Source organism: Bos mutus, chromosome 8, assembly GCF_027580195.1.
Source record: "Bos mutus isolate GX-2022 chromosome 8, NWIPB_WYAK_1.1, whole genome shotgun sequence".
Taxonomy (NCBI): domain Eukaryota; kingdom Metazoa; phylum Chordata; class Mammalia; order Artiodactyla; family Bovidae; genus Bos; species Bos mutus.
Window position 1 is genome coordinate 88247703 of NC_091624.1, and position 26058 is coordinate 88273760.

At 37.8% G+C, this 26058-nt stretch overlaps 1 protein-coding gene across 2 annotated transcripts in view; it reads right to left on the reverse strand.

The window, feature by feature from the left end:
* Nucleotides 1–26058, reverse strand: part of MLLT3 (MLLT3 super elongation complex subunit) — a 289781-nt gene that overhangs the window by 21969 nt on the left and 241754 nt on the right. For both annotated transcript variants that reach the window (XM_070375956.1, XM_070375957.1), the window contains exons 6-7: nucleotides 2210–2279; nucleotides 274–403 (exon numbers count right to left, since the gene is read on the reverse strand). In XM_070375956.1, coding sequence (XP_070232057.1) covers nucleotides 274–403; nucleotides 2210–2279 — 200 coding nt within the window. The remainder of the gene's footprint in view (nucleotides 1–273; nucleotides 404–2209; nucleotides 2280–26058) is intronic.

Genomic DNA, 26058 nt, shown 5'->3' on the forward strand with positions numbered 1-26058 from the left:
AGGATAAAGCAAGCACCCTCCAGTTAAAAATACACACACACTATACTATCGAATTACTATGCTGTACACCTGAAACTAACATAATAGAGTAAGTCAGCTATACTTTAATAAAAATAAATGAAACAAATTCAAAATACTTTAAAAAAAAATGAATGTGACTATTTATTTGCCATCGTTTTTGGTGTTTCACATTTTTGCTGTGGCTATACTCTTAGATCCAGTGAAAAGGTATGATTCCATCCCAGGGAACCTCATCTCTACCAAGACACTCACCTGCGACTTCGGCTGCCGCCTCTATTTACAGGTCTCTCCATTTCGGAGTCATTGTCATTATCCTCTGCTTCATCTGATTCCTCCTCGTTGTCATCAGAATGCAGATCTTTCATTATAGACCTTAAAGGACCTGAACAATGAGAATGAACCACAGGCAATCAAATACACTTAGCCATAGCCGACATAGGGGGATAACTCACCAGCACAGAACATTGCTTAAAAATTACCATCATCAGATACAGTTATACAATTTACATGATAAATCTGGTAGTTTCTGGAATGCAACCTCTCCCCAAATACTACTGCTTTCATAACACATGCCCCAAAATGTTCTTTACAAAATCTCTATTTCCTAGGAATTTTTTTCCTATGCATTTTTCTTGCCTAAGAAAAATCACACCTAAAAAGAAACAGAAAGATCTGTTAGTAAATTGAATGTTTTGTTAGGTTAATCCATGTATTGAAAAGTTGAGACTAATAAATCACCATGGTTGTAACTTGTTCTTAGCAAGGCGGCCTTTGTGTGGTAGTTTTTGATCTATTAAGGTTTAGCTGTTCCTTTTATTTCAAGGTCAATTTCAGGTCAAGCAAGCATTTCAGTCAAGTTCAGATTATAAAGTATTTCAATTCCATGGTGCAATGTCCTATTTCTGATCTTCATATTGATCTTGGACACAAGGTCTTGTTGCAACAATTTTGTGTAGCCAATTTTATTTTTTTGTTATTTTTGTGTAGCCAATTTATACTTTTTAAGAATTTCCTGGCAAAATATTGGCATGAATTTACCTAAATAAGACCATGTAATAAAACAGTGCCCAGAACATTCAAAACAGTATCCAGTATTAGATGGGAGAGAAACGTCAAGGCAGAACTAATTTTATTCTAGAATGTAAAAAAAAATTAAATTCACAGAAAAATGCATTAATGTGGCTTATTTTCATCACACTACTATAAATGTAATGAAATCAAAATAGGTATTTCTAATCTTAACAGAAGAGATTGTAAGGACAATGGAGAGAGTGAGAGAGGCACTTTCATCCTAGATTAGCCAATTCCTAAAGGCTAATCTGTGATAGGACTATCTGAGCTATCATTGCCTTACTTCTAAAATAAGTGTTGACTCTGTGTAATCTCACATTCTGCAAACTCCAAATTTCTCTGCTTTTGTAATGGGCTTTTATCTTGGGAAGTCAGTGGAACAAGAACTCTAAACAGCCAAAACGAACAGTGTCTTTTACTTTTTTCCTGGAAGCTTAGCCTTAGCCTAAACGCACACAACAATTTAATCCTTTTCAAAACATGCAAGGCCATCAGGAATTCAATGCAGTCAATCAAAAAAGGTAATGTGCAACGTGATGCCCAGAAACAGATTATTTCTTGATATAATCTGTTTCCCTGTTTAAAAAAAAAATTTGAAAAACGGGCCTGTGTTTGTAGAGTTTCCACACATGAAAAATGGAACATATATTTAGTTAATGTTTCAGTTTAAATTTATTTTGAGTTTGAGTAGAAGAAAATATATTCTAAAGACAGCAAATTAAGACTCACCACAGAAAAAAGTCTATTAATCTGTAGAAAAATAATAAAATGAAAGATGTCCAGGAGGGGGACTAAAAGCTATTTCTCTCTGTCAAAGCCTCTCAAGTCTAGCTTTCACTATTGTATTTCCTTTGGGAACTCCCTGGAATGGGCTGTGTCTATAATCCTTTTGTAAAATGGGACTCTGATGGCAGGGACTGGAAAAAGGGGAATTTCTAGAGGCTGGCCTCATACATCAGAACAATACTCAAGTGCATTCCTAGGGGAAATAAATACAACTGCATAAAAGCCAAGTTATCATTCAAATAATAAAACAGTAGAAAATAGGCCATAAATCAAGTCATTAAGATGTTTTATGAGAAAAATGTTTCCGAGCTGGCCTGGGAGATGTGGATACCTTGTTGCCTGGTCTGGGATGGTGTGAAGCTGGAGCTGGAGCTGGAGCTGGCAGGACTGGGCTGTTCAGACTTGAAATAAGAAGAGAAAAGCACCATCAGTAAATGCATAGGACGCTACACACCTAAAATTAGAAACACCATCGCTGCTCAAACATATTTTGCCCTACAAAAACAGTCTGACACTGTGCTAGAAAATGACTACAAATTGCCTCATTTCAAAAATGCTAACACAGGAAAGTCAGTGTCCTTGTTGTTTTGTCCACAATAGTTTCATTAGATGCAGAAACAAGTGCAAAACCTCAAGGATAAAGAGGGACACACCTCATAAGGCAAGAAACCTGGCTTTGATTCCACTCCCATGTTTACTGTCATCCGCATTGCTTTCTGAAAGATACCTTGATTACCCTTTCTGCAACATTTGATTGACTCAACTGGTTAAAACATAGTGGTAATGAGGCCAAGGTCATTAGTTCAATCACATTATGAGCCAGTTAATTTTACTCTGGTCCAAGGCCATGACCCAACCCTAACCCCGTTCATCCACAGTTCACAAATGGAGGCCAGTGATTGCAAGGAGACCTGGCCAAGTCCCACACATGAGTCAGGGGAAAATGTTCCCACCACTTAAAACAAAACACACCCTTTAATTCCACAGTACAGTGATGCAGGGAAAGAGCATCATATACACACCCCACTCTCAACACATTCTCTTCATTCCTTAGTACCCAGAATAAGTTCCACATCCTCCTTGACCCACCAACTCAAAGTTCTCTTCCTTTCCCAAACCCACTGAAAATGTGGATCATCTGTTTGCTTAGAAGATCTGCTATGGAATCATGCTACCTCTGATGTAGATGTTTTTTCTTTCCAGTAACCTGCCAGCACTTGAAAAAGCTGGGATTGGAGCCTCTGCCTTGTGCTTCTCGTTATGCCCTCATACTCAGCAACACTCACTGCATACAACAGGCGCTCTTTCTCTGTGACATTAGGCCCTCTGGTCCACCATCTGTTTTGTTTTTTTTTAATTTATTTATTTTAATTGGAGGCTAGGCTAATTACTTTACAATATTGTAGTGGTTTTTGCCATACATGGACATGAATCAGCCATGGCTATACATGTGTTCCCCATCCTGAACCCCATTCCCACCTCCCTCCCCATCCCATCTCTCAGGGTCATCCCAGGCCACTGGCCCTGAGTACCCTGTCTCATGCATTGAACCTGGAGTGGTGATCTATTTCACATATGATAATACACATGTTTCAATGCTATCTGTTTTTATGAGACTTTCTGGTAGGTAACAGTGGGAGGAGAAAACAGATGGACAGAACTGTGCAGAGAAAGTGATCATGCCATCCAGACACCTGAATTGTACACATTTGAGGCCCAGTTTGGAGAAGGCAATGGCACCCCACTCCAGTACTTTTGCCTGGAAAATCCCATGGACGGAGGAGCCTGGTAGGCTGCAGTCCATGGGGTCGCTAAAGTCGGACATGACTGAGCAACTTCACTTTCACTTTTCACTTTCATGCATTGGAGAAGGAAATGGTAGCCCACTCCAGTGTTCTTGCCTGGAGAATCCCAGGGATGGGGAAGCCTGGTGGGATATAGCCCATAGGGTTGTCATTAGTTTAAAATAACTTAATGTTGATCAATTTGGTTGGAAGAAGGCATTATTTTTCTCCCATTTCTAATATGCTCATAGTTTAAACTACATGCTCATGTCACTTGAGAAACTTCTGAGGTCTTCTCACGATCAGGACACATCTTCGTTGCTCAGTGGGTGACTACGTTTATCACGGCCACATGGAGGACACCCTGGAGCACAATCAGAAGCCACTCCATGAGGATGAGAATCCCAGTTCCATTCACACTGCAGTTTCTCCCCTTGCTCTTCTCAGCTCCCCTCCCTTCACTGAATCCACTACCCCCTCCCCTCCAAGCGGCACCAAGCTCCACAGACTCAGACACAAGGAAGCACTTTCAGGCATTCCTAATGCATACTTCATATCCCGAGGCTGGATGGGAAAACAGGTGTCAGCAATCTACCACTCACCCTCCAGGAAAAGAGCCAGACGGGACCTCTAATGAGCAGCAGGTGGCCCACCAACCCACCACCCCTGCAAGTTTCCTTGAAATTTGCAGCACGAGGTCCACATTGCTATTCGTGACCCACAAAGAAGAGCCGGTGGACAAGTACAGAGGCCTGTGAGAGGTACCCTTCACTCTGCCCAGTGTCTTCCACTTCCCAGACCCTGCGGTGAGTCACACAACTGAAAGGGGATGCAGCACGATGCCCAGCCGCAGACATTTCTCCGGGGGTCCACGGAGCACTCCCTCTCCTCTCCAAGTTGCTCTCTTCAGCCATGAAAAGTGTCTGCAAATGGTAATATTTTGATAGTTCTGGAAACCATTTTGGAGCCAAAAAAGAGGTTTCCTTAGAGAGAGCTGCAATCCCCATCCTGCCTGGCCAGTACACGCTATGCTGGACTTCGAGGAGATGTTCTGCCAGAGCTATTTGCTGTGAGTGACATTAATTAGGATCAAGAGGACAGCGGCTATCTCTCCAACTCCCCCATGCTAAATGTGACCCATCTGTCTCAAGCATCATGCCAATGCCGGAACCAAACCTGGAGGCAGCCTTCTTTTAGCTTCCTAACCATAAACAAGGTTAATAATGCCACAGTTGCTAACCATCAGAAAACTGGCAAATGCTAAAGAACATAATACAACCAGAGCAAAAGGCTTTCTATTCAATGTTTATCATTAACACCCTGGCTCTTTCACCAAGCATTTGAAGGGGTTTACAGTAGAAGACACAGTCATTCAGTGAGAATATTAAAATGGAAACTTTAATATGGAAACTTTTCACGGTTGAAAGCAACAGAGGTGGATGGAGAAGGATAAAGAATTGAATGGTGGGCAGAAAATTCCCATGTCCAGAAAGTTTTTTGCCATCAGTACAAGGACTTGTAGAATGTGAGAGCTAAGGAGACCTCTGAATCATCAAAAAGAGTGATTGTCATACTTCCATGAGCAGTAGAGAACCAACTGGGAGAGCTGGTAAAATGCAGACTCCTAGGCCCCACCCAGGGTGTCTAAGTCAGGGAGAGTGATAAGAACCTGGATTTCTTACAAGCTGCTGTTCTGAGGGCCAACCAGACTTTTGAGAACCACTGGCCAAAGACTCATATATTCACAGCTGTGAATATTCATCAGAATCAGCTAGGGGGATTCTACACACGAGGAGACTCTGATCCAATATATTTGGCAGGGCCAAATCAGGGAAGCCCTCTCTTTTTATACATGCAAAAATATGTTGTTAAAAGAATCTTAACTTTAAGAAAGCATAAGAGTTTGCATCATGAGAAAAAATATAAACTTATCGATCTATCCAGAGGTAACAACCCAGCATAATCTTCAAAGTATTTGGCAAAAAAGCCCCCTGAGAGAACATAGCTGCTGCTGCTGCTGCTGCTGCTGTTGCTAAGTCTCGTCAGTCGTGTCCGACTCTGTGTGACCCCATAAACTGCAGCCCATCAGGCTCTGCCATCCCTGGGATTCTCTAGGCAAGAACACTGGAGTGGGTTGCCATTTCCTTCTCCAATGCATAAAAGTGAAAAGTGAAAGTGAAGTCACTCAGCCGTGTCCAACTCTTCACGACCCCAAGGACTGCAGCCCACCAGGCTCCTCCGTCCATGGGATTTTCCAGGCAAGAGTACTGGAGTGGGGTGCCATTGCCTTCTCCGACAGAACATGGCTACCAGTGAATAAAAACATTCATGAAGCATGTACAATTGTGTTTTGGTGGATAGACCTTACACTAACCAAAGCTGACCAGGACAAAATTCAACTAGATGTTAACTACTCAAAAAGCCATTCTGCTACTAGATGAGGCTGATCCAGCCTTAGATTTTATCAAGTCCAACAGAACCAAGCTGGAGGTCACTTTAAGTTTGTTTGTTTTAAAATCAGATTTACCCACCAAAAACACAAGTCAAAGATGACTATATAAAACTAGGTAAGGTTGTGTGTGTTACAAAAATTTTCACCATAAATAGAGCTAGATTAAGATCTTAACTAGGCCCCAAGGATTGAAGAGATTATGTATCTTCCTTTTCCCTCCCTAGGTGTGCCAAAAACTAACTGCAGGGAATTCCAATGAGGTTCTGATGTCCCCCTTAATTTAAGACTTATTTTTGAACATTAAAATTTTCACTAAGAAAAAAAGTTTTTTGTGTGCTTCTTCTTGCTTATGCCCTAAGCACGTGTTTAGCTGAGGTACTAAGCAAGGCACACTAGACATGAAGTTTCTTTAAATAATCTGTTCCACAATGACAAAAGTATAGGCTGAAGAATCTCAAATTCTATTGCTCATTAGTATATGTTTTGGGAAGATCACTTAAGCATTAGTTTGCTCAGTGAGGGCACTGAACCTCATGTAGAAGTGCTAATGTTAAGTTGATATAATAAAGTAAAAAATCCTAGCCCATGGCTGTTATAATGGCAGCTAATCAATACTTAGTTGCAACTACTTTTTACAATAGATCATAAATGCCTCTATTGCCTAAAACAAGATATATCTTTACTACCAAAACAATGGGCCTACCAAGATTTGCAATGCAATCTTCAACATTAAATGGCTATGCAAAACCATTTTGTAATGGATTTTCTATGGAGGATTATTCTTGTCCAAGACAAGTAAGAAAAACCGCATGTTTACAACTCCTAGAAGTTAAGTCCTAGAAGTGTTGTTGCTTCAAACAAGAACACCTGTCAATGTAGGTCACACGACAGGACTCATAAAATCTGCCATTGTTCCTTATGCTTGGAGCAGATTTCCTCTTAGGTAATCAGAACCCAGAATTTTCATCTTTTCTAATGGGCAACTATATTTTTGAACAAAATTTCAACTTGATCTTTAAAACAATAAAAATAAAAAGGTGGGAGAATTATATACACCTTTCTTCAGGAGAAAGGCAGAGAATATGGTATAAGTAAATTATTTTAGACATGTTTTAGACATATTGCTACTTTATTTTCACAAATTTCTGTTTTGTTTAGGAAAAAAACACATACCCTCCAATAAAGATTATCTTTTCTTTGCACAAATATTCAGACTGTGTCAAGGATGAGTACTAATCAAAGAAGAAAACACATATGTAATACACTTTTAAAAGACTACATCATTCATGATGTATATCAACTAAATTTATCATAGCAATCATTTCACAATATATACATATATCAAATCACTATGTTATGAACCTTAAACTGATATGTTTTATAACAATTATATCCCAACAAAACTGAGAAAAAAAACCTTATTTAGTTTCTCTATGATAAGAAACTAATCAAACTCAACTTTCAAATAAACATTTGATTTTAAAGAAAAATGACATTCAACATCCATTCTAGACAATGTTCTTCATCCTATGAACACACTCTTATCAATTCCCATTAATAGGTAATGTATTGTGAGAGCTATGTCAATAAAAGGTAAGGTAAAAGTTAAGCTAGGAAATAAGTATTAAAAGTTACAAAATAACACTTAAATTTAACAAGGTTATTGCAACAGTTGGAGAAGGCAATGGCACCCCACTCCAGTACTCTTGCCTGGAAAATCCCATGGATGGAGGAGCCTGGTGGGCTGCAGTCCATGGGGTCGCTAAGAGTCGGCCATGACTGAGCGACTTCCCTTTCACTTTTCACTTTCATGCATTGGAGAAGGAAATGGCAAGCCACTCCAGTGTTCTTGCCTGGAGAATCCCAGGGACGGGGGAGCCTGGTGGGCTGCCGTCTATGGGGTCACACACAGTCGAACACCACTGAAGTGACTTAGCAGCAGCAGATGCAGCAATGCAACAATGAATTGTCAAAAGGCTAAAAACAACAGAGTTTTAATCTTCATTTGGTTTTACATTAATAACTTTTACAAAATAAACATGCTAAAAGAACAAAACCTTATTATACAGAAAGGTATATGAAAATAAGATTGGAAAATTCAGTCAATAACTCTAGCCTCTTAATGGATCTTTGTGTAGATCTATCATGGTCTTTATTTCATTTGTTCTGCCATGAGAAAGGCAAGTACTGGTATGGACTAAATGTGTTTCCCCCCAAAAAAATTCTATGTTGAAGTCCTAACCCCCATGTGATGGTATTTGGAGATAGTCTTTGGGAGTAATCAGGTTAGATGAGGTCATGAGGGTGGGCTCTCAGGATGGGATTAGTGCCCTTATTTAGACAAGACACCACAGAACTTGCTCCTCCCTCGCTTCTCCTATGTCAAGATACAGTGAGAAGGTGACCAGCTGCAAGCTAAGAAAACAACCCTCACAGAGAAGCCAAATTGACCAGCACCTTGATCTTACCAGCTGACTTCCCAGCTTCCATAAATAAAAATATTAAAAAAAATTTCTGTTGTTGAAGCTACACAGTCTATGGTATATTATGGCAGCCAGAGTTGACTAAAATAGCAGAACACATTTTTAATCTCCATTTACTGGTGATGAAACTGAAGCACAATAAAATGAAGTGACCAGCGGGTCACTCTGGACTTTCCAGGTGGCTGGATGGGTAAAGAACCTGCCTGCAATGCAGGAGATATGGGTTTGATTGTTGGGTTGGGAAGATTCCCTGGAGGAGGGCAAGGCAACCCACTCCAGTGTTCTTGCCTGGGGAATCCCATGGACAGAGGAGCCTGAGGACTACAGTCCATGGGGTTGCAGAGAGTCAGACATGAGTGACGTGACTGAGTATAAGCATGGGTAATATTTAGGTGGATTACGACCAAGCTTTGTGACTTCTAATCTAGCCCTCTTTATACTGCACCTATTAACATTAAAGAAGATCTATCAGTTTAAAACAGAGTTCTGAACATACTAACACCATTTTATAACACTAGTGTCAAGGAAGAAAGTTTTCTATGTCACTGGGAAACTGAATATCCCTCTAAGGGACAGCTTGTGAGCAGCATCCAAAGCAAACGAGTGGTAAAAACACTTCACCCCTGGGGCTGTATGTCTGTATCAACTGCTTCTAACATTCGTCCAATCAATACCACATTAGATCCTGGCTACTCACCTCACTAGTACAGTAAGGTTTTTTCTTTTCTTTTTTTCAAAAAGCAAGTAAGTTTTCCCTCTGAACTATCCTGATCCTCTTGACACTAGCATCGATCAAGAAGACTGGCAAACACATCAGGCAACACGCTACAATCATTTACTTTATTTGCCTTCAAGGGTGAACTATCACTTTCCCAAGCCATGAAATCCAGGGTTTAAAAAAATAGATTTAATGCTTTAAATAATCTGTTAACAGCTCTTTCTTTGAAACCAAGGTTTAATTGGAGAAAGAACACTGGAGTAGGAAGCTGGAACCCTTATTGCCAATTACTCAGGTCTGTGAGCACACAGAAGAAACCACATCTCTCTTGGGCAAACCCTCTCCATTTGTAAGTATCATGACAATTTGAGTGAATCCGATGTTAAATTATAATTGTATTTAGTCTCTTGGACCCTCGTATTATCAAAAGCTATTGCTATGTCCACCATGTGCTGGTAATAGAGGAGGATCCTAAGAACTACCTTACCTATGGTTAGCAAAACAGAAACGATCTTTATTTCTATTATATTTTCAACTTACAGACAAAGTCATTCTGGGTGTCAAGATAACTGGCTTTGCATCGAGCTGCCTCTGTTTTTACAACTGCATTTGTATTCTTCATTATTATTGCCATCTTCACTATTATTATTAAGTGCCGTCAACATTTGTCACCATCCCTCCCTGTCTGAGAACACAAAATCCCATTAGGAAACGAACTGGCCTTGGGGAACAAGGGTCTATAAATCTTTCCATAAGACCCTTTTCCACACTTGGGGATGGCTATAATTTTCTTTCAGCTTCTTCTCTTTTAAACAGAGGAGCCTCAAGTCTTTTATCTCTCATCACCAGTTGTACTTTGAAGGCTGCTACTGACTCTTGTGGACAGAACATGTGATCTTTCAAAAAAATCCAGTTGTTGCAAGATGGTGCATGTGCCAGGTGTGTTCTGAAAATCACTCACTTGTTAAGAGCTTTAGGAATGAGAAATCATCTGGAAAAGACCATGTACAGTTGTGCCGCCTCGAAGCATGTAAGCATTCCCTGAGTAAAGACTGCACACAGAAGTTGAGTTTCACAACTGGCCATCAATTATACCACCTATTTGTAATATTAGAGACATCTTTTAACTAGTCTTTTTTTTTTCTCTTTCATACATTTTAAAAGTAGAGGAAGAAAAAATTACAAGAGAGTTTGGAGCTATAATGCATCACAAAAGAGAAACAGGAAGAACAAGAAAAAAAAAAAGTTTCCTGATAGAATTGCCGCATAATTAACTGTTATTGAAGCTGACCAATGAACATCAAAACACCACTGCTCCTCAGCCAACAATAAGATCACTTAACTGTTGTCAGAACTACTATTCAGTTGCTTGTGAAATAACCCACCTGTGTAGTGCACGAGATACTTGAAATAATGAAAAAGTGTCGGTGGATTCTTTGTATAAGGGCAGGGCCCAATTGAATAAAATACTAAAAGTACATTTTATGTGGTTATAACTCTCAGTTTGGGATTATAAATTTTAAATATAAAAGTAAGTTAAATAGAATGAATTCAGAGTATCATAAACATGGTAAATAATTGAAATCAAGTAAAACAGAGATATATCTAAAGAGATCATCTTGACAAGACATTTACCTGCATTAAAAAATGGCTTACTTAAAAATGGTCATAGAGTAATTGATTGACCCAATAGAATCTTTATCGACCTACACAAATGTCAGGACGTTTTATTAATTTTAATCTTTCAGCTATCTTAGAGAATTTTCCCCATTAAATGTGAAGCTTAGATTTACCACCATAGCCGCAGCATTAAGAGTTCATTTTATTCACTAAATGCTTATATCCATGGTATTTGGACTTCCAAAAACAACCAAAACTCACTGGGGAAAAAAGTACTGATTTAAAATTAACCAATCAGCATCAGGTTAAAAATGCAACACTTCTCATGGTCAGTCTACACAACAAAGATTATTAATAGTTGCAAGAACTCTTTCTTTACAAACCTGTATCTTCCTAATCAGAGTAATAGTGTATTTTTCAGGTTATTTTACTGGAACCCTTTCTTCTGGATGACAGCATTTCGAAGTTCCTTGGGTATGGATATGCACGTGTGTTCACAAAGATATGTGTCATTTAATCCATAGGGGTAAGAGAAAATAGGACCTTTATTCATGTTTATTTTCTGTCTTTACCTTTTAAATTTTCAATTTTTTTGTATGTGTTTTCTTATACATGTTAATATGGCTATTACTATATGTATAATCTGGAAATATACATATACTTGGGGACACATGTCTACTAAGAGTTTTAATATCAACTCTATAGATAGTCAGTTTTAATTCTGTAATTTACCTGCTCAAATCTTAATTATATGACAGATTTCAAATTCTGGGGTGATATGTGCTAAACCTATAAGGCACCATCATTACAATTTACTCAGGGACTGTCCAGATTTTTGTATTTTGTGCTCAAAATTGACTTAGAGCTTAAATGTTTAATTTTTAAGTTAAACAAAAGTATTTCAACAGAGTTCCTTAACAAATAAGAGGCAACACAAACCTATTTAAAAGATTTTAAAGTGCATATATGTCTTCTTAAAAGTCCAAAGAAAAAATACTCTACATGACCTCCTTCTCCCCAAAATTTGAAATTACCTTCACTGTGGCTCTATTTGAAGCTCTCATTTTATAGTATTGGCTGGAAATTGCACAATATTAAGTGAAACTGAAAAAATTTTTTAAAACAGCCTAACATCTAAATATTTTATACTTGCATTCACTTCTCTTAAAATATTAAGTGCTAACAAACATTTTAAAAAATAAAGTTATTTTTTAAAATTCCCTTCTATCAAAAAAAAAAATGAACTAAAATAGCAAAAACACAGCACAGTTAAAAGATTGTTCTCATGTGAAAACATTAGATGAACTTTTTGTTCTCAATGTACTCCCTTAAAAAACGTAGTATTTAGAATCAACAGATTCCCTATTAGTAATATTAGATTCTTGTCAAGAATAGGAGGAATGTTGCTGCTTATAAGGCTGTAAAGGAACCTACATTTCCATGCACACATCTTATATAGGCCTAACAGTTGCTTTTCTTCATAAATCAATCTATTGTTGCACTTCATAATGAGAAGGCAGATTTACTGCCTTTTACCGCCTTTTCTCACCATCAGAAAGATGCCTATTTGGGTCATAGAACGTTTCTCTTCTTCAAGGGTGTTTGGGATTAGGGAGGCAGGGGCAAGAACCTTTAACATCTGCTCCCTTCAAGTGAATGACACCTCCAGTTCTCACAGCCGGAATGTTGAAAAGCAAATACCCATAAGTTGATAAAATTTTCTAACCTGAACAAGCACAACACTTGAAATCCACTGAAGACACACACATCTCTAAAATACACATTTGGGATTTGAGGGTTATACTGTAAAAAACAGTAAAGCGTATCATTTTGATTGCTAACATTGTAATTCAAATGCCATGAAATCATCATCACAGTTAGAACAATAGGAGTTTAGAATAAAGACCTCTGAGCCCATCATCTTGAATTTTCTCTACCACTGAAAAACAATCTAAAGTGCTGGGCAGTAAGACTAACATTTGTCATCTCAGTATTTTGTGCAGTAATAACAAAATAGTTTATAATATAGATGTACACTCTTCTGTTTTTATTTATTTAATTTATTCTTCCCTTAGGGAGAAATATTTAAGATTTGTGAACTTTAAAAACAAGAGAAAGACACTTGTCAGCATCTAATGCTTAACCATCTGCCTTTTAAAAATATACACACATGTACTTACCCGCTCACGCTAGTTAGGCTAAACATTCTTAGCAAGTAAGTACAGTTTGATGGATCTAAACAGAAGTTTCAGTAACATAGCCATACTTTTGGAAACACAGCTATCTTTAAACAAGGCATCATGATTTCTATGAGCAAATGCAATCAGCCATAAATTAACAGCAAATAGACACCATCCAAAACAAATAAACAAAGTGAGGCAGGTATTGGATTCAAGGAAGAACCTCTTTTTTTGAAGAAAACTAAATTATGTCTTCTGTCCATGAATATGGAGTATTGCCTAGTGAGCTAACACTTCTTGTTACTTTGGGCTATCTTTTGTCACTTAAGCAATGCTTTCTGACAGTTTTACAGGCTGTTATCCCAAGGACTTCAGTATTTATGGCCTTTATTCACTTGGGCTTTCTGCTCTTATCCACTAGTTACTAATCACTAAATAGATTTTTTTTTATGGGACTGAAATTAGCTCAAAGGATGTCCTTTGACAATGGCAGCTCTGGACAGTACCGGCTAAAGGTCTTCTCCTCAGCCTCTTCTTGCTCTCCTCAATTTTCTCTTCCTTACAGACAAGTTAATGAGGGTTCAGATCCACGCTGTTCAATTAGAGCAACAGTACAAATGATTTACAGCATTCTTAGAGGACAGTTTTGAAACGTTTGTGAATTGATTCTCAGAAACTCATTCAATTTCAATAACTCAACGATGATTTAAAGACCTATATTTATTTTTAATCTTCATGAAACTTGTAGAATCATTATTCAGGAAAAGCTACAAACCTTACTATACATACAGTATTTATAGAGCGACAAATTCTACAAACCTTACTATACACAAGCATGCATAGATGTTTCAAATATATACATTATATTTTAAAACTTTGGCACATTTAGTTTACAATATGGTACTCCAATTTCTCCCTAGACAATAAAGGCTACTTAATACCTTTTTATCCACTACACTTAAAAGAGCCAAGCGCTGAAAAGCAAGTAGAAAACACAGACGCTTCTTTCCACTTAATTGCATTTGACTTAAAACATCTCCTAAGAGCTTGGTTTTTATCTTATGAACAATGTGAAATGTGTAATAGATTACATCCTCTACCAGCGGGCTGCAAGAAGCTTTAAAGTCAAATTACTCTGGAAAGCAGTGTATTTTTATAAACTAAAAATCTGAAAGAAAACTAAAAATACTGATATTATTACTCTCATAAACTTCTGGATGAACTAAGCAGAGGCACAATTTCTTGAGTGTGTGCTAAGCAACGGGGTGGGAAGGGAGTGGGGAAGGGGGAGAGGGCACTAGCTCTGAGGAGCAGTAGAGCTCCACTTACTGCAACTGCTCCACTTACTCCAACACAATTCACCAAATATGACTCTTCCTGGAATGAAAGGGATTATTATGATCAGCTTCTGTTTTCTCTGAAATTATGCTGGAATGAAACATTTAAAAAGGAAATGGTATTTTGTTAAAAAAAAAAAAGAAAGAAAAAATTTTTTTTCTTTAGTCTTGAGATATTTCCTCGTCTGGGTAAAAACAATATGTTTTACCCTGTCAGAAAAACAGTTTTAACTTATTGAGCTTAGTATTTACATGAAATTACTTTGCCCATTTATATATAACATTAACTATTTGGACATCGAGTGACTGCATTTACTTTATAGAGACCCATATGGTAAATTCTTCTTGAATGTGGTTCCAAGAAATTTATTTCTGCCAATGAATGTACATGCTTTCTGACATTCCAAATATAAAAGAATATAACTCTATTTCTATAGGAAATTTGCCTAAGTCTGAATGAGTGCTATGTTCTTTAAATTTTGTTACTTCTCTTAATTTCTATTTGTCACATATATTAATGTGTAAGCCTAAGTCCATTCAAACTGTCCTACAGTATGACTGTTAAAGAAGTTAAAAATTAAATACTTGTATAAGAATTTACATACAAATTTTAAGAAAGTAAGTTAGTATATCTACGATTATCAAAATAATATTAAGAAAATAGCATTTTAATGTGCAATTAAATGATAGCTAATCTGTATCAAATACTCTAGTGGTTACATGACAAGGAGTGTCCTGTTATTTTTTTCCATAAGTTAAAGATAATATGTAGCTTGCTTTTACATCTAAAAATATGTGAATGGGAAAAGAAAAACACTTTGTGTGGATGGCTTTGTAAAATATGATAAGCTATATAATTATAAAAAAAGGAAGAAGAGTATTATTCTTTTCTAAAGGAAAAGATTCATTACAGATTAGTAAGATACTTATGTCTAATAGCTTCTTTTTAAAAAAATAAGTCTATAATACAATAATCATGAATAGAAAAACTTCAATTTCTTTAATATTCATTTTAATAATTCCTGGGTAAATAAAATGCATGTAAATACTTCAAAGGCATAGGTGAAGGGCATCTTTTATTATTCCTACCTTAAATCACACCAGGGCTCCACTATAAAATGAGTTATCATAAAAATTATACCTCATTTTATAAATACTTTTTTAATCTAATTTTTCTTAGATTATAGCATGCTAGGTGCAAATCAGTGATCTGAAACTGAAATTCTATAAACAAAACCTGTAGGTCTTTTCCTCATTTCACCACCCTCACCCCCTCACCCTTTCTTTCATTACCTTGTAGAACATCCTAGAAGGTATCTTTCCTACGAAGTTACTGCTCATGGTAAATAAACTTAACATACGGATGGCCTTTAAAAATCAGAAATACAGCAAGCAAAGAAATCACCCTCACCTCTTCTAAAAGAAAACAGAGTAGCCCTCAGGAAAACAGAAGTGCCCCAAAGTTCATGTGTCGGCAAGGACTTGAGAGCTGTTAAGAATGATCCTCTTGAAAAGAAAGAAGTCTCCTTAGGCACCCACATGTATATTTAGATTAGATTGGCAGTTTAAATGACAGCAAACACATGGTCATGACTTCCCAATTGCTCACTCATCCAACACACACACACAGGCTAATGAGAAGCAAACATCCACCCTGAGCTGTTTTAGAAACGGGCTTCTTCCATCTGATACAGCCGTATGTGTGGTAAGCATACTTTCTGCTGGAGAGGTCAGATGTCAAACACTGAACAATCTCTCCTAGTCTACCCGGATCTTGAATCACATTGCTTGAGTTTTCCAGGACATTTCTCTAAAGTCTGACTTATCAACTGAAGTCACTTGAGTAAACTGCCTGCTCTGTCTAACCTGCAGAGTGTTATGAAGTACACAGTCAAGAAATGGCCACGGGAAGGTTCCAGGATCTATTTGTCTTAGGAGTATTATAACTGTAAGACCTGCCCATCCTATCAGTAATAGCACACACTCCTATTCTGTAAACAGGGCAAAGTCACTACAGAGGATCACATTTGCTTGTGCAAATAAAGAGTAGCAGAGTTAAAAGGTAAAGATACTGAACATGAACTTTAAGCTCCTATTCATTACTGGGGTTCCAATAACATTTTCCAGTATATAAAGGAAGAAAAAAGAAAACACAGGAGGCACTATTTGGAAGCAACTATGAACTACACCTACAACACTGCTGTGCTATGTATGTTCATATTACACTGTGTTGTATATATGCACATATATTGAGATTCATAAATATTAAGATGTGTTAGATTCATAAAGGGATTCCCTAGTAGTTCAGCTGGTAAAGAATCCACCTGCAATGCAGGAGACCCCAGTTTGATTCCTGAGTTGGAAAGATCCTCTGGAGAAGGGACAGGCTACCCACTCCAGTATTCTGGGCTTCCCTGCTGGCTCAGCTGGTAAAGAATCCACCTGCAATGCAGAAGACCTGGGTTCGATCCCTGGGTTGGGAAGATCACCTGGGGAAGGGAACGGCTGCCCATTCCAGTATTTTGCCAGGAGAATTCCATGGACTATGAAGGCATAGGCTATCCACTTCAGTATTCATGGACTTCCCTGGTGGCTCAGATGGTAAAGAATCTGCCTGCCACACGGGAGAACTGGGTTCGAGCCCTGGGTTGGGAAGATCCCCTGGAGGAGGGTATGGAAACCCACTCCAGTATTCTTGCCTTGGAGAATCCCCATGGATAGAGGAGGCTGGTGGGCTACAGTCCATGGGGTCACAAAGTCAGACACAACTGAGCCACTAAGCTCAGCACAGATTCATAAATATTAAGATGTGTTAGTAAACGAGATGCAAAAAGTCAAATGCTCTGTGATAGAGGAACAAGTTAGAAGAAATGGCAAACAATTTTGCACTTAGATCTAATGCCAAATACTCCAAAAACTCAAGACCAATATGAGTGTGAAGGTGAAAAGGGTAGGATAATAAAACGATTTGGGGCTCAGGTTCTGGAAACTCAGATCTGGTTTGAATCCCAATTCCACCACTTTCTTGCTGTGTGACCTAAGCCAAGTCATATGCCTTCTCCAGGTCTCAGCTTCTTCATCTCTAAGTGAGGAAATTGAATTAATAACAGTACTAGTTCGTATAGACAGCATGAGAACATAGTTAATGCAAGCAAAGCATTTAGGACAGAGCATGGGATAAATGGGGCTTCCAGGTGGTGCTAGTGATAACAAACCCATCTGCCAATGCAGGAGATATAAGAGAGACAGGTTTGATCCTTGGGTCGGGAAGAACCCTCGAGGAGGGCTTGGATACCCACTCCAGTATTCTTGCCTGGAGAACCCATGGACAGAGGGCTATAGTCCATAGGGTCGCAAAGTCAGACACGACTGAAGGGACTTAGTGTGCACACACACACGCATGGGATGACTAATTAACTGCTACTATCACCAAGAAGAACCGTGAAAGTCTGATATGAGAAAAGTCACATCTGAGTCCATTTGGCTTCATCTGAGTCTATTTGGCTTGTCCACCTCTCACCCTATGACAATCTTCCCTGAAATATATTGGACACTTTCAGAAATAAGGCATCCTCCTTCAACTGACCCTAAATTTATTTTCCCTCAAACTTCTCTTAGAGCAGGGAGCTAGCTGGCCAAATGCCTCATTAAATGCCTGGTATAAAAAAGACATCCTAGAAAGGACTTCCACAGAACAAAGATGAGAATGAAAACATGGCCATTAATCTAAATATAAATCACCTACCGGAAAGTAATAATTACTGGTCAAGTAAGAATTAAGAATTTGCAGAAAAATGAAAGTGAAACTCATTTAGGGCATTCCACTGACTGAGATCCAGAAGTTTATCCTCCTACAGAAAAATGGGGGACCCCAAGAATATCAATAAAAAGATCCATTTAAAGGAAATAAATATCATGCTGTGTTCTTGATATTTCATCTCAATTTTACAGATGTATACACTTCTGTCATAGGTTAATTTCTTAGTATTAAAAAGACAAAAACAGATGGATTCTGATGGTTTAATGGCAGAAGTATTTGTCCTGTGGTCTGTTACTTTATAAAAGTATTAGTAAGGAATTCAGAAGTGGGGTGAAACCTCAAACTTAATTGAAACTACAGTGTCTGACAAATTAAGATTGTAAGTAGTCTTTATTATATAACATCTGCTCATGTGGTAACATCAATGTCAAGTTATTTCACTTTTTTCTTTAAAACCACAGTCACTACATGCAGTTCCTGCACTTCTCGTTAAGAGGTTTTGATATATAGTCAAGTAAGCAAATTTGATGTACTTGATAAATAAGATTATTTCCAATGTTAATACTATCCAAAACTTGTTCTTAATATTCATCTGTATCTATCATTAAAATGTAATATAACCTAACACAGTTATCATCAATAGGATGCAGGTGTCAGATAATTATATTAGTATCAACACTACAGGCAAATTAAGATTTCTTCCCATGTGATGGAGTTCTGATAAATATCAATTCCTTGGCTTACTGAATCCTGAAGATCAAAAGGCCTTGCATATGGCACTAATAAATCAAACAGAGTCATCAAATCTACAGTCTGTTTTCTTTGGCTAAAACTGCAAAGTTTTACTCGCAGAGCCTTATCTACTCCTAAAAATTCTCTGCCAAACCAAATTTAGCTTACCAAGAGGACAGAAAATACAGCACTCCCCAGCTGCACCCTCCTGGGACTTTTGAAGTTCAGGGATACTATTGTGTGGTCTAGGATATCTCGTCTTTTCCTCTTCTGTTCTTTTCTACATCTCACAACCAACTGAAAACTCATCCAAAAAGTAAAACTCTACCCCTAGGTTCAGACTGAAAAGTTACAAAATACTTCGACTTATTAACAAGACCAAACATAAATAAAGGTACTAAATAGAATCTTCTAAGTTATGATGAACACATACACACTAAAAATACTAAGATATCTCACAAAATTTGTCTCTCAGATACCAATAAGAATTCCTGATGTTGGGAATTCTACAAAAGTATTTATAGTCTAAATAGTCACTTTCTGATAAACTGAACCTAACTGTGTGTGACTGTGGTGTTATTTAAAACAGAAGAGGCTAGGAAGAGATAATAGAAGCAGGATGAAAGCCCAGAAAAAATCCTACTATCTTTCAGTTGTTTTCTCTAAAGAGAATATTCTGATAGAGAAACCATTCTCTTTCTTAATATTTCCAATCTTGAAAGAAATACACAAATCAGTGATGGAATCAGGTTGTGTCTAATTTTTTTCTCTATAAAAGTAGTTTGTAGCTTTCAAAGTTTTTTACATAACCATATTGAAAACATACAAACAAAAATAACAAAATGTATTTCTTTGGCTCAACTGAAACTGCCTTAAAGCAGTAAGAAATACTCCCTTTTCATGCCCAAAAGGATTTTAGAAAGGTTTAATAATTTGTTCCAATAAGCAGAAATCTCAGCTAAATATTTTTGCCCACTATCCAGAGTTTTTCAACATTTGCATTGTTAGGTAAAACTCAAAAATTGTTTGTTTTAAGGGCTGGCCTGTGCACTGAAGAAGATTCAGAAGCATCTCTGGCTTCTACCCACTAGATGCCATGAGCATTGCTCCTTGCCATCCCCTCCCCCACACCCAGGTGATGACAAAAACGCCTCCAAACAGGAAAGACCTTCTGTGCAGCACAGGGAACTATATTCAATATCCTGTAATAACCTATAATGGAAAAAGAACCTGTAAAAGATCAGATATGTGTATGCACATATACATACATATATTTTATATATATATACACATATATATATATAACTGAATCACTTTGCTGTATGCCTGAAACGCTGTAAATCAACTATACTTCAATAAAATAATTTTTAAAGTTATAATCAATATATTCTTTAAAAAGCCTCCAAACATTGCCAAATGTCACAGGGTAGGAGAAGTCAAGTCACCTAGTTTGAGAACCACATCTCTAGACTAATATTTTCTTTACAAGCCAACTACAGGAGTTTCATAGACTCATGTACCATGAATTAGCACGGCATTTCATTTTAATAAAGTTCTAATTCTGAGATCTCCAGGAAATGACACCTTTGGCCTGACATCCATTTCAATGGGCTCTCTCTGGTATTTATGCAAAGATGCATTTTGGAAAAAACTAGAATCTCTTCCTTCTGCACTATTTGCATTCAGTCTCCCCCTTTAGTATTCCGGCCTATCACTTCACGCTACTTTAGTTCTGGGTTGAATCCACCAGCGTCTCTTAGACTGAAATCAAATTTCCATTTCCAGTTGGCACCGCCATGTCTGTATTCCACACGCAGAATGAGGACAGATGCATGCCATTTGGTGAACAGTGTCCAGAAAGCACTTTGTGAGACTTCATACATAATGTTATCTGAAGCAAAAAAGGGTTTCCAGTTAGAACTGGTGGATATAAGAGTGGTATTATGAATCAGTTTACATTTAGAGAAAGCTTGTTCCGAGCTTGAAGTGACACAAAACAATGTTTACAGAATAGCTTCCAAGGCACAGTATGTCACAGAGTGGGGAGAAGGATCATTCAAACAACTCTCTGGTCAGGAGTCCCAAGACTACTACTCCCTAAGAAGCCAAAGTCTGTCAAGTTAGCCTCTGAAATTGGGGGTTTTCTTCTTCTTGGCTATAGTTTCTCTAAAGAAACACCAAGAAAGCACTAGTCTGGTTTCTGTCATCAAGATTTGTTTGGAGGCCCAAAAGCTGGACAAAGGAACCTTCGGGAGTGGACAAAGCCTATTAATAGAAGCTTTCAGCTGCCACAGACATCACTGGAGGTGACAGGACCCCATTCCACAGATGCCCCAAGCTTCTATGTTAAAGATGTGCTGGAATGATACAGCCCAAGGAATACATGACTGCACTGACTATTCCAGACCTCAGAGAATTCCCTGTAAGGAATGCCAACTGCCTTTTAGGGCTATTCGTAATAGCCAATCTGTTCCAATGGTGATAGCCATGTTACTTTCTGGATAGGTGTGTGTGTGTGTGTGTGTGTGTGTGTAAAACTCCACACTGTTCTGAACTGAACCTAGATAATGAATTATAGTCCAACTATGGCTGTTTTTCTCTGATATCCATTATTCATCTACATACAAATTCTGCTTCTTAGGGAAGATGCCTTTTATACCCTTTTCATCACTGATTAATTCTGTTGTTCTACATTTTGCTTTGTGTATGAGTTATCTGAATATTGATACTAACTGCTACATAAGCAGTTGGAGAAGGAAATGGCAACCCACTCCAGTGTTCTTGGCCTGGAGAATCCCAGGGACAGGGGAGCCTGGTGGGCTGCCATCTATGGGGTCGCACAGAGTTGGACACGACTGAAGCGACTTAGCAGCAGCAGCTACATAAGCATGAGTGTGAGGCTATAAGTGAAAGTGAAAGTTGCTCAGTCGTGTTTGACTCTTTGCAAACCCATGGACTATATAGTCCATGGAATTCTCCAGGCCAGAATACTGGAGTGGGTAGCTGTTCCCTTCTCCAGGTAATCTCCCCAACCCCAGGACTGAATCCAGGTCTCCTGCATTGCAGGTGGATTCTTTAACAGCTGAGCTACCAGGGAAGCCCAAGAATGCTGGAGTGGGTAGCCTATCACTTCTCCAGTGGATCTTCCTGACTCAGGAATCGAACTAGTATCTCCTGCATTGCAGGCGGATTCTTTACCAACTGAGCTACCAGGAAAGGAGGGTGAGGCTATAAAGTACATCTTACTTGGCATTCTTTATAGAAAATGTTGATAACTTTTTCCCTGAAAGAGTCCAACAGTAAAGTTTTAGACTTTACATCTATACATTCTTTGTCAGAACTACTCAACTTTGGCCTTGGAGTGCAAAAGCAGCCACAGACAATACATAAACAAATGAACATGGCTGTGTGCCAAGAAAACTTTATTTACAAAAACAAGCAGCATGCCAGATTTAGTCCAAGAAATATAGTTTGCTGATCTCTAACCTACAAGTACTCAGCATAACTTCATACTTACAGTGGGTTAAACCAAATTTCTCTGATTTAATTTACCATATTATTTCTCCTGCTCCATTTCTGTTTATATATACAAAATACATTGTGGCTTTATCTTGAAAAAAAAAAAAAGCAGCAGCTTAATGATCTCAGTCACTAGCTATGTGGCTTACAACTCCTTTAAGACACTCTCCTCTGGCAACTAAAGTTTATCCCATAAAAGAGCAGTGTTCTGACTGTGTTGTCCAAGTTTCTCACAGTTAATACAGAGACATAACTGTTTTGATTATGCTGAAAAATGAGTTTTCAAACTAATGATATTATTGATTGGACTTCCCAGGTGGCTCAGTGGTAAAGAATCTGCCTGCCAATGCAGCAGACATAAAAGACGCAGGTTCAATCCTTGAGTTGGGAAGGTCCCCTGGAGAAGGAAATGGCAACCTACTCCAGTATTCTTGCCTGGGAAATCCCATGGACAGAGGAGCCTGGTGGGCTACAGTCCATAGGGTCACAAAGAGTTGGATACAACTGAAGAGACTTAGCATGCATGCACACATATTGTTGATTGTATACAAATAAAAATCTCGTCAATTAAATAAATTACTCTTTACCAGATAAACAGCAGTTCCTCTGACAAAGCAGAACCTTGGAAATGCAGCTGGAAAAAAGTTACAAACTTAGGATTCCAAAGTCACTGCAAACACCTACAGGAAAGCTACCCAAAGGTTACTCATTTATCAAGTGCAATTACAAACTTTTAAAAGTTCGAAAGTATTTAAAGTGGTAAGTTGTGGTGCTGGAGAAGACTCTTGAGAATCCCTTGGACTGCAATGAAATCAAACCAGTCAATCCTAAAAGAAATCAACTCTGAATATTCACTGGAAAAGCTGATGCTGAAGCTAAAGCTCCGATACTTTGGCCACCTGATGCAAAGAGCTGACTCACTGGGAAAGACCCTGATGCTGGGAAATATTGAAGGCAGAATAGGGCAACAGAGGATGAGATGGATAGATAGCATCACTGACTAAATGGACTTGAGTTTGAGCCAACTCTAGGAGAAAGTGATGGACAGGGAAGCCCATGGGGTTGCAAACAGTCAGACAAGATTTAGCTACTGAACAACAAGTTTTAGTTATCTGGAGGGTCAACTTCTGTAAACAGAAATATAAGACAGGCTCATGGTGGGGGTGGGGGGAGTTTGTAACATCACAATCACCCAAAATAATATCTAATCAAAGAAACATTTGTGCTTCAAGTTCAAATTAACATTTAGAAGATCAATGTTTTGATTCTTATCTAGAAGAAACTTAACCACAGTAGAATCTTCAACCACACTGATTGCTGTGTAAATCTCAACACAAAGCAAGCAGATCAAGTACTGGATGAGGAGAAAAACTTGTACTTGATTGTTTTCTTTTGAATACTTATTTTGTTCTCAAAAACAGTAAAACTGACCAACTAAAAAGAAAAACCAAAGGCTGATGAAGAAGATGGTAAAATTTATCTTAAAAAAAGAAAGAAAAAAAAACTATTTCCCCCCCAAAAGAATCCCCTATTAAAGAACAAAAATGTAACTGTCAAAAACAAACTGCCAACTTCCAAAATGTCCATGTTTTTCTAAACAGTTGCATAACTATATCAGATCAGATCAGATCAGTCGCTCAGTTGTGTCTGACTCTCTGCGACCCCATGAATTGCAGCACGCCAGGCCTCCCTGTCCATCACCAACTCCAGGAGTTCACTCAGACTCACGTCCATTGGGACAGTGATGCCATCCAGCCACCTCATCCTCTGTCGTCCCCTTTTCCTCCTGCCCTCAATCCCTCCCAGCATCAGAGTCTTTTCCAATGAGTCAACTCTGCATGAGGTGGCCAAAGTACTGGAGTTTCAGCTTTAGCAACTACAAATAATAAAGCTGTGGGTGGGTGCATATTGTCCTGAGGATACCTAAATGACTGACCCAGAGGGACATTCCATGGGGAGAAAAACAACCCATCTCCCTGAACAATTACCAAAATTCTCCAAACTTTCTCAAGATGCTCAGAAGTAAGAAGAAATAGAAAAGTTATACCAATAAGAATGTCAGGGATTCTGAATGCTGTTGTCAGATCAGAACATAGTATTTCATCAGTAACTCATTATGTAAAAATAGCAGTATTCACAGTAGGGAAAAGATGAAATCAATCAAAGTCTCTTATCAACTGATGAATAGATAAGCCAAATGTTGAATAGACATGTAATGGCATATTATTCAGCCATAAAAAATGAAGTTCTGCTACATACTACAGAACAGATGAGCCTTGAAAATATCATGCTAAGTGAAAGAAGCCAATTACAAAAGACCATATATCATGTAATGCCACTGGCATGAACTGTCCAGAAGAGACAAATCCAAAAAGACAGGAAGTAGATGCACTAGGGCTGGGGGAGATGAAGGAATTGGGAGCTGATAACTAAAGAGCAAGAAGTTTATTTGGGGGAGACAATAAAAATGTTTTAAAATTAACCGTGGCAATGTTTGCACCCCTTTGAATATACTAAAAACCACTGAATTGTACACTTTAAATGGGTTAATTACAGGCATGGGAATTATATCTCATTAAAGTTGTTTGGAAAAAAACTATAATGAATATATACTAATACTTGTTCATTCAATTGTTTCCCTTTTTCTTATTCTGTCCAGTAAGGCAATTTGATTCAAACCCTATGTTTTTAGATTAAAACATAATTAAGTTATGTATACTTTGGGGATATTTAGTACATCAGATTATTATGGCAGTTTTTAAAATGGAAATGTTATGAGACTCAACCAAGAGACTTTAATGGTGAATTTGGCAGTAAAGTTTCCAATGAACTACAGATAAAATGTAAAATATTAGCCAAAGAAAATAGTAGTAGATTTGATAGTGTTACATTAAGAAGGATATAAATTAGAAAAATATGTTGAGATATTTGGAGATAAAAGGTGGTTAAGTTTAAACAGAAAACTGAAAAGTGGGAAATTAATTTTTCTCCAAGATTGTAAATATAGGCAGGGCTTTGAAAATAAAACTTAAACCTTATTACATAGACAAAGATATACTCACTGACAAAGAAAAAGCAGCATTAAGGTAAAATGAAAATAGAGATTTAAGTATACAGACAAAAATAAAAATCAGATAAAAATCAGATGAAAGCACTGATCACAAAATAATCATAAATTAATTCCTCTGTGTAAAGCATATCAGAAAATTCTGTACATCAAAAGCTGTCTTTTATTGACTTGTTCTTATATGCCTTATATGTTCTTATAAGTGTGTCTGGCAATGTATTAGCACCCTGGGAAAATAGTGCTGGGCAATCCAGATATGATTCCTGACCCACAGGCTTTCAGTCTAGCTTATGACTTAACATTAAACTGCCTTTTGCTTCACTTTTACAAAGAACTCTAACAAACTGGCTGCTTTTATTTCAACATTTAAAATCAAAGCTAGAAGTACAGATTAACAGTCAGATAAATCACTTCCTTCCTATAATGGCAGGACAACTTAGATATTTCATAGGTTCAACTGAGGTGTAACTTACATGCAGTAAAATGCACAAATCTGGATATATAGTTCAATTAATTCTTACATAGGTG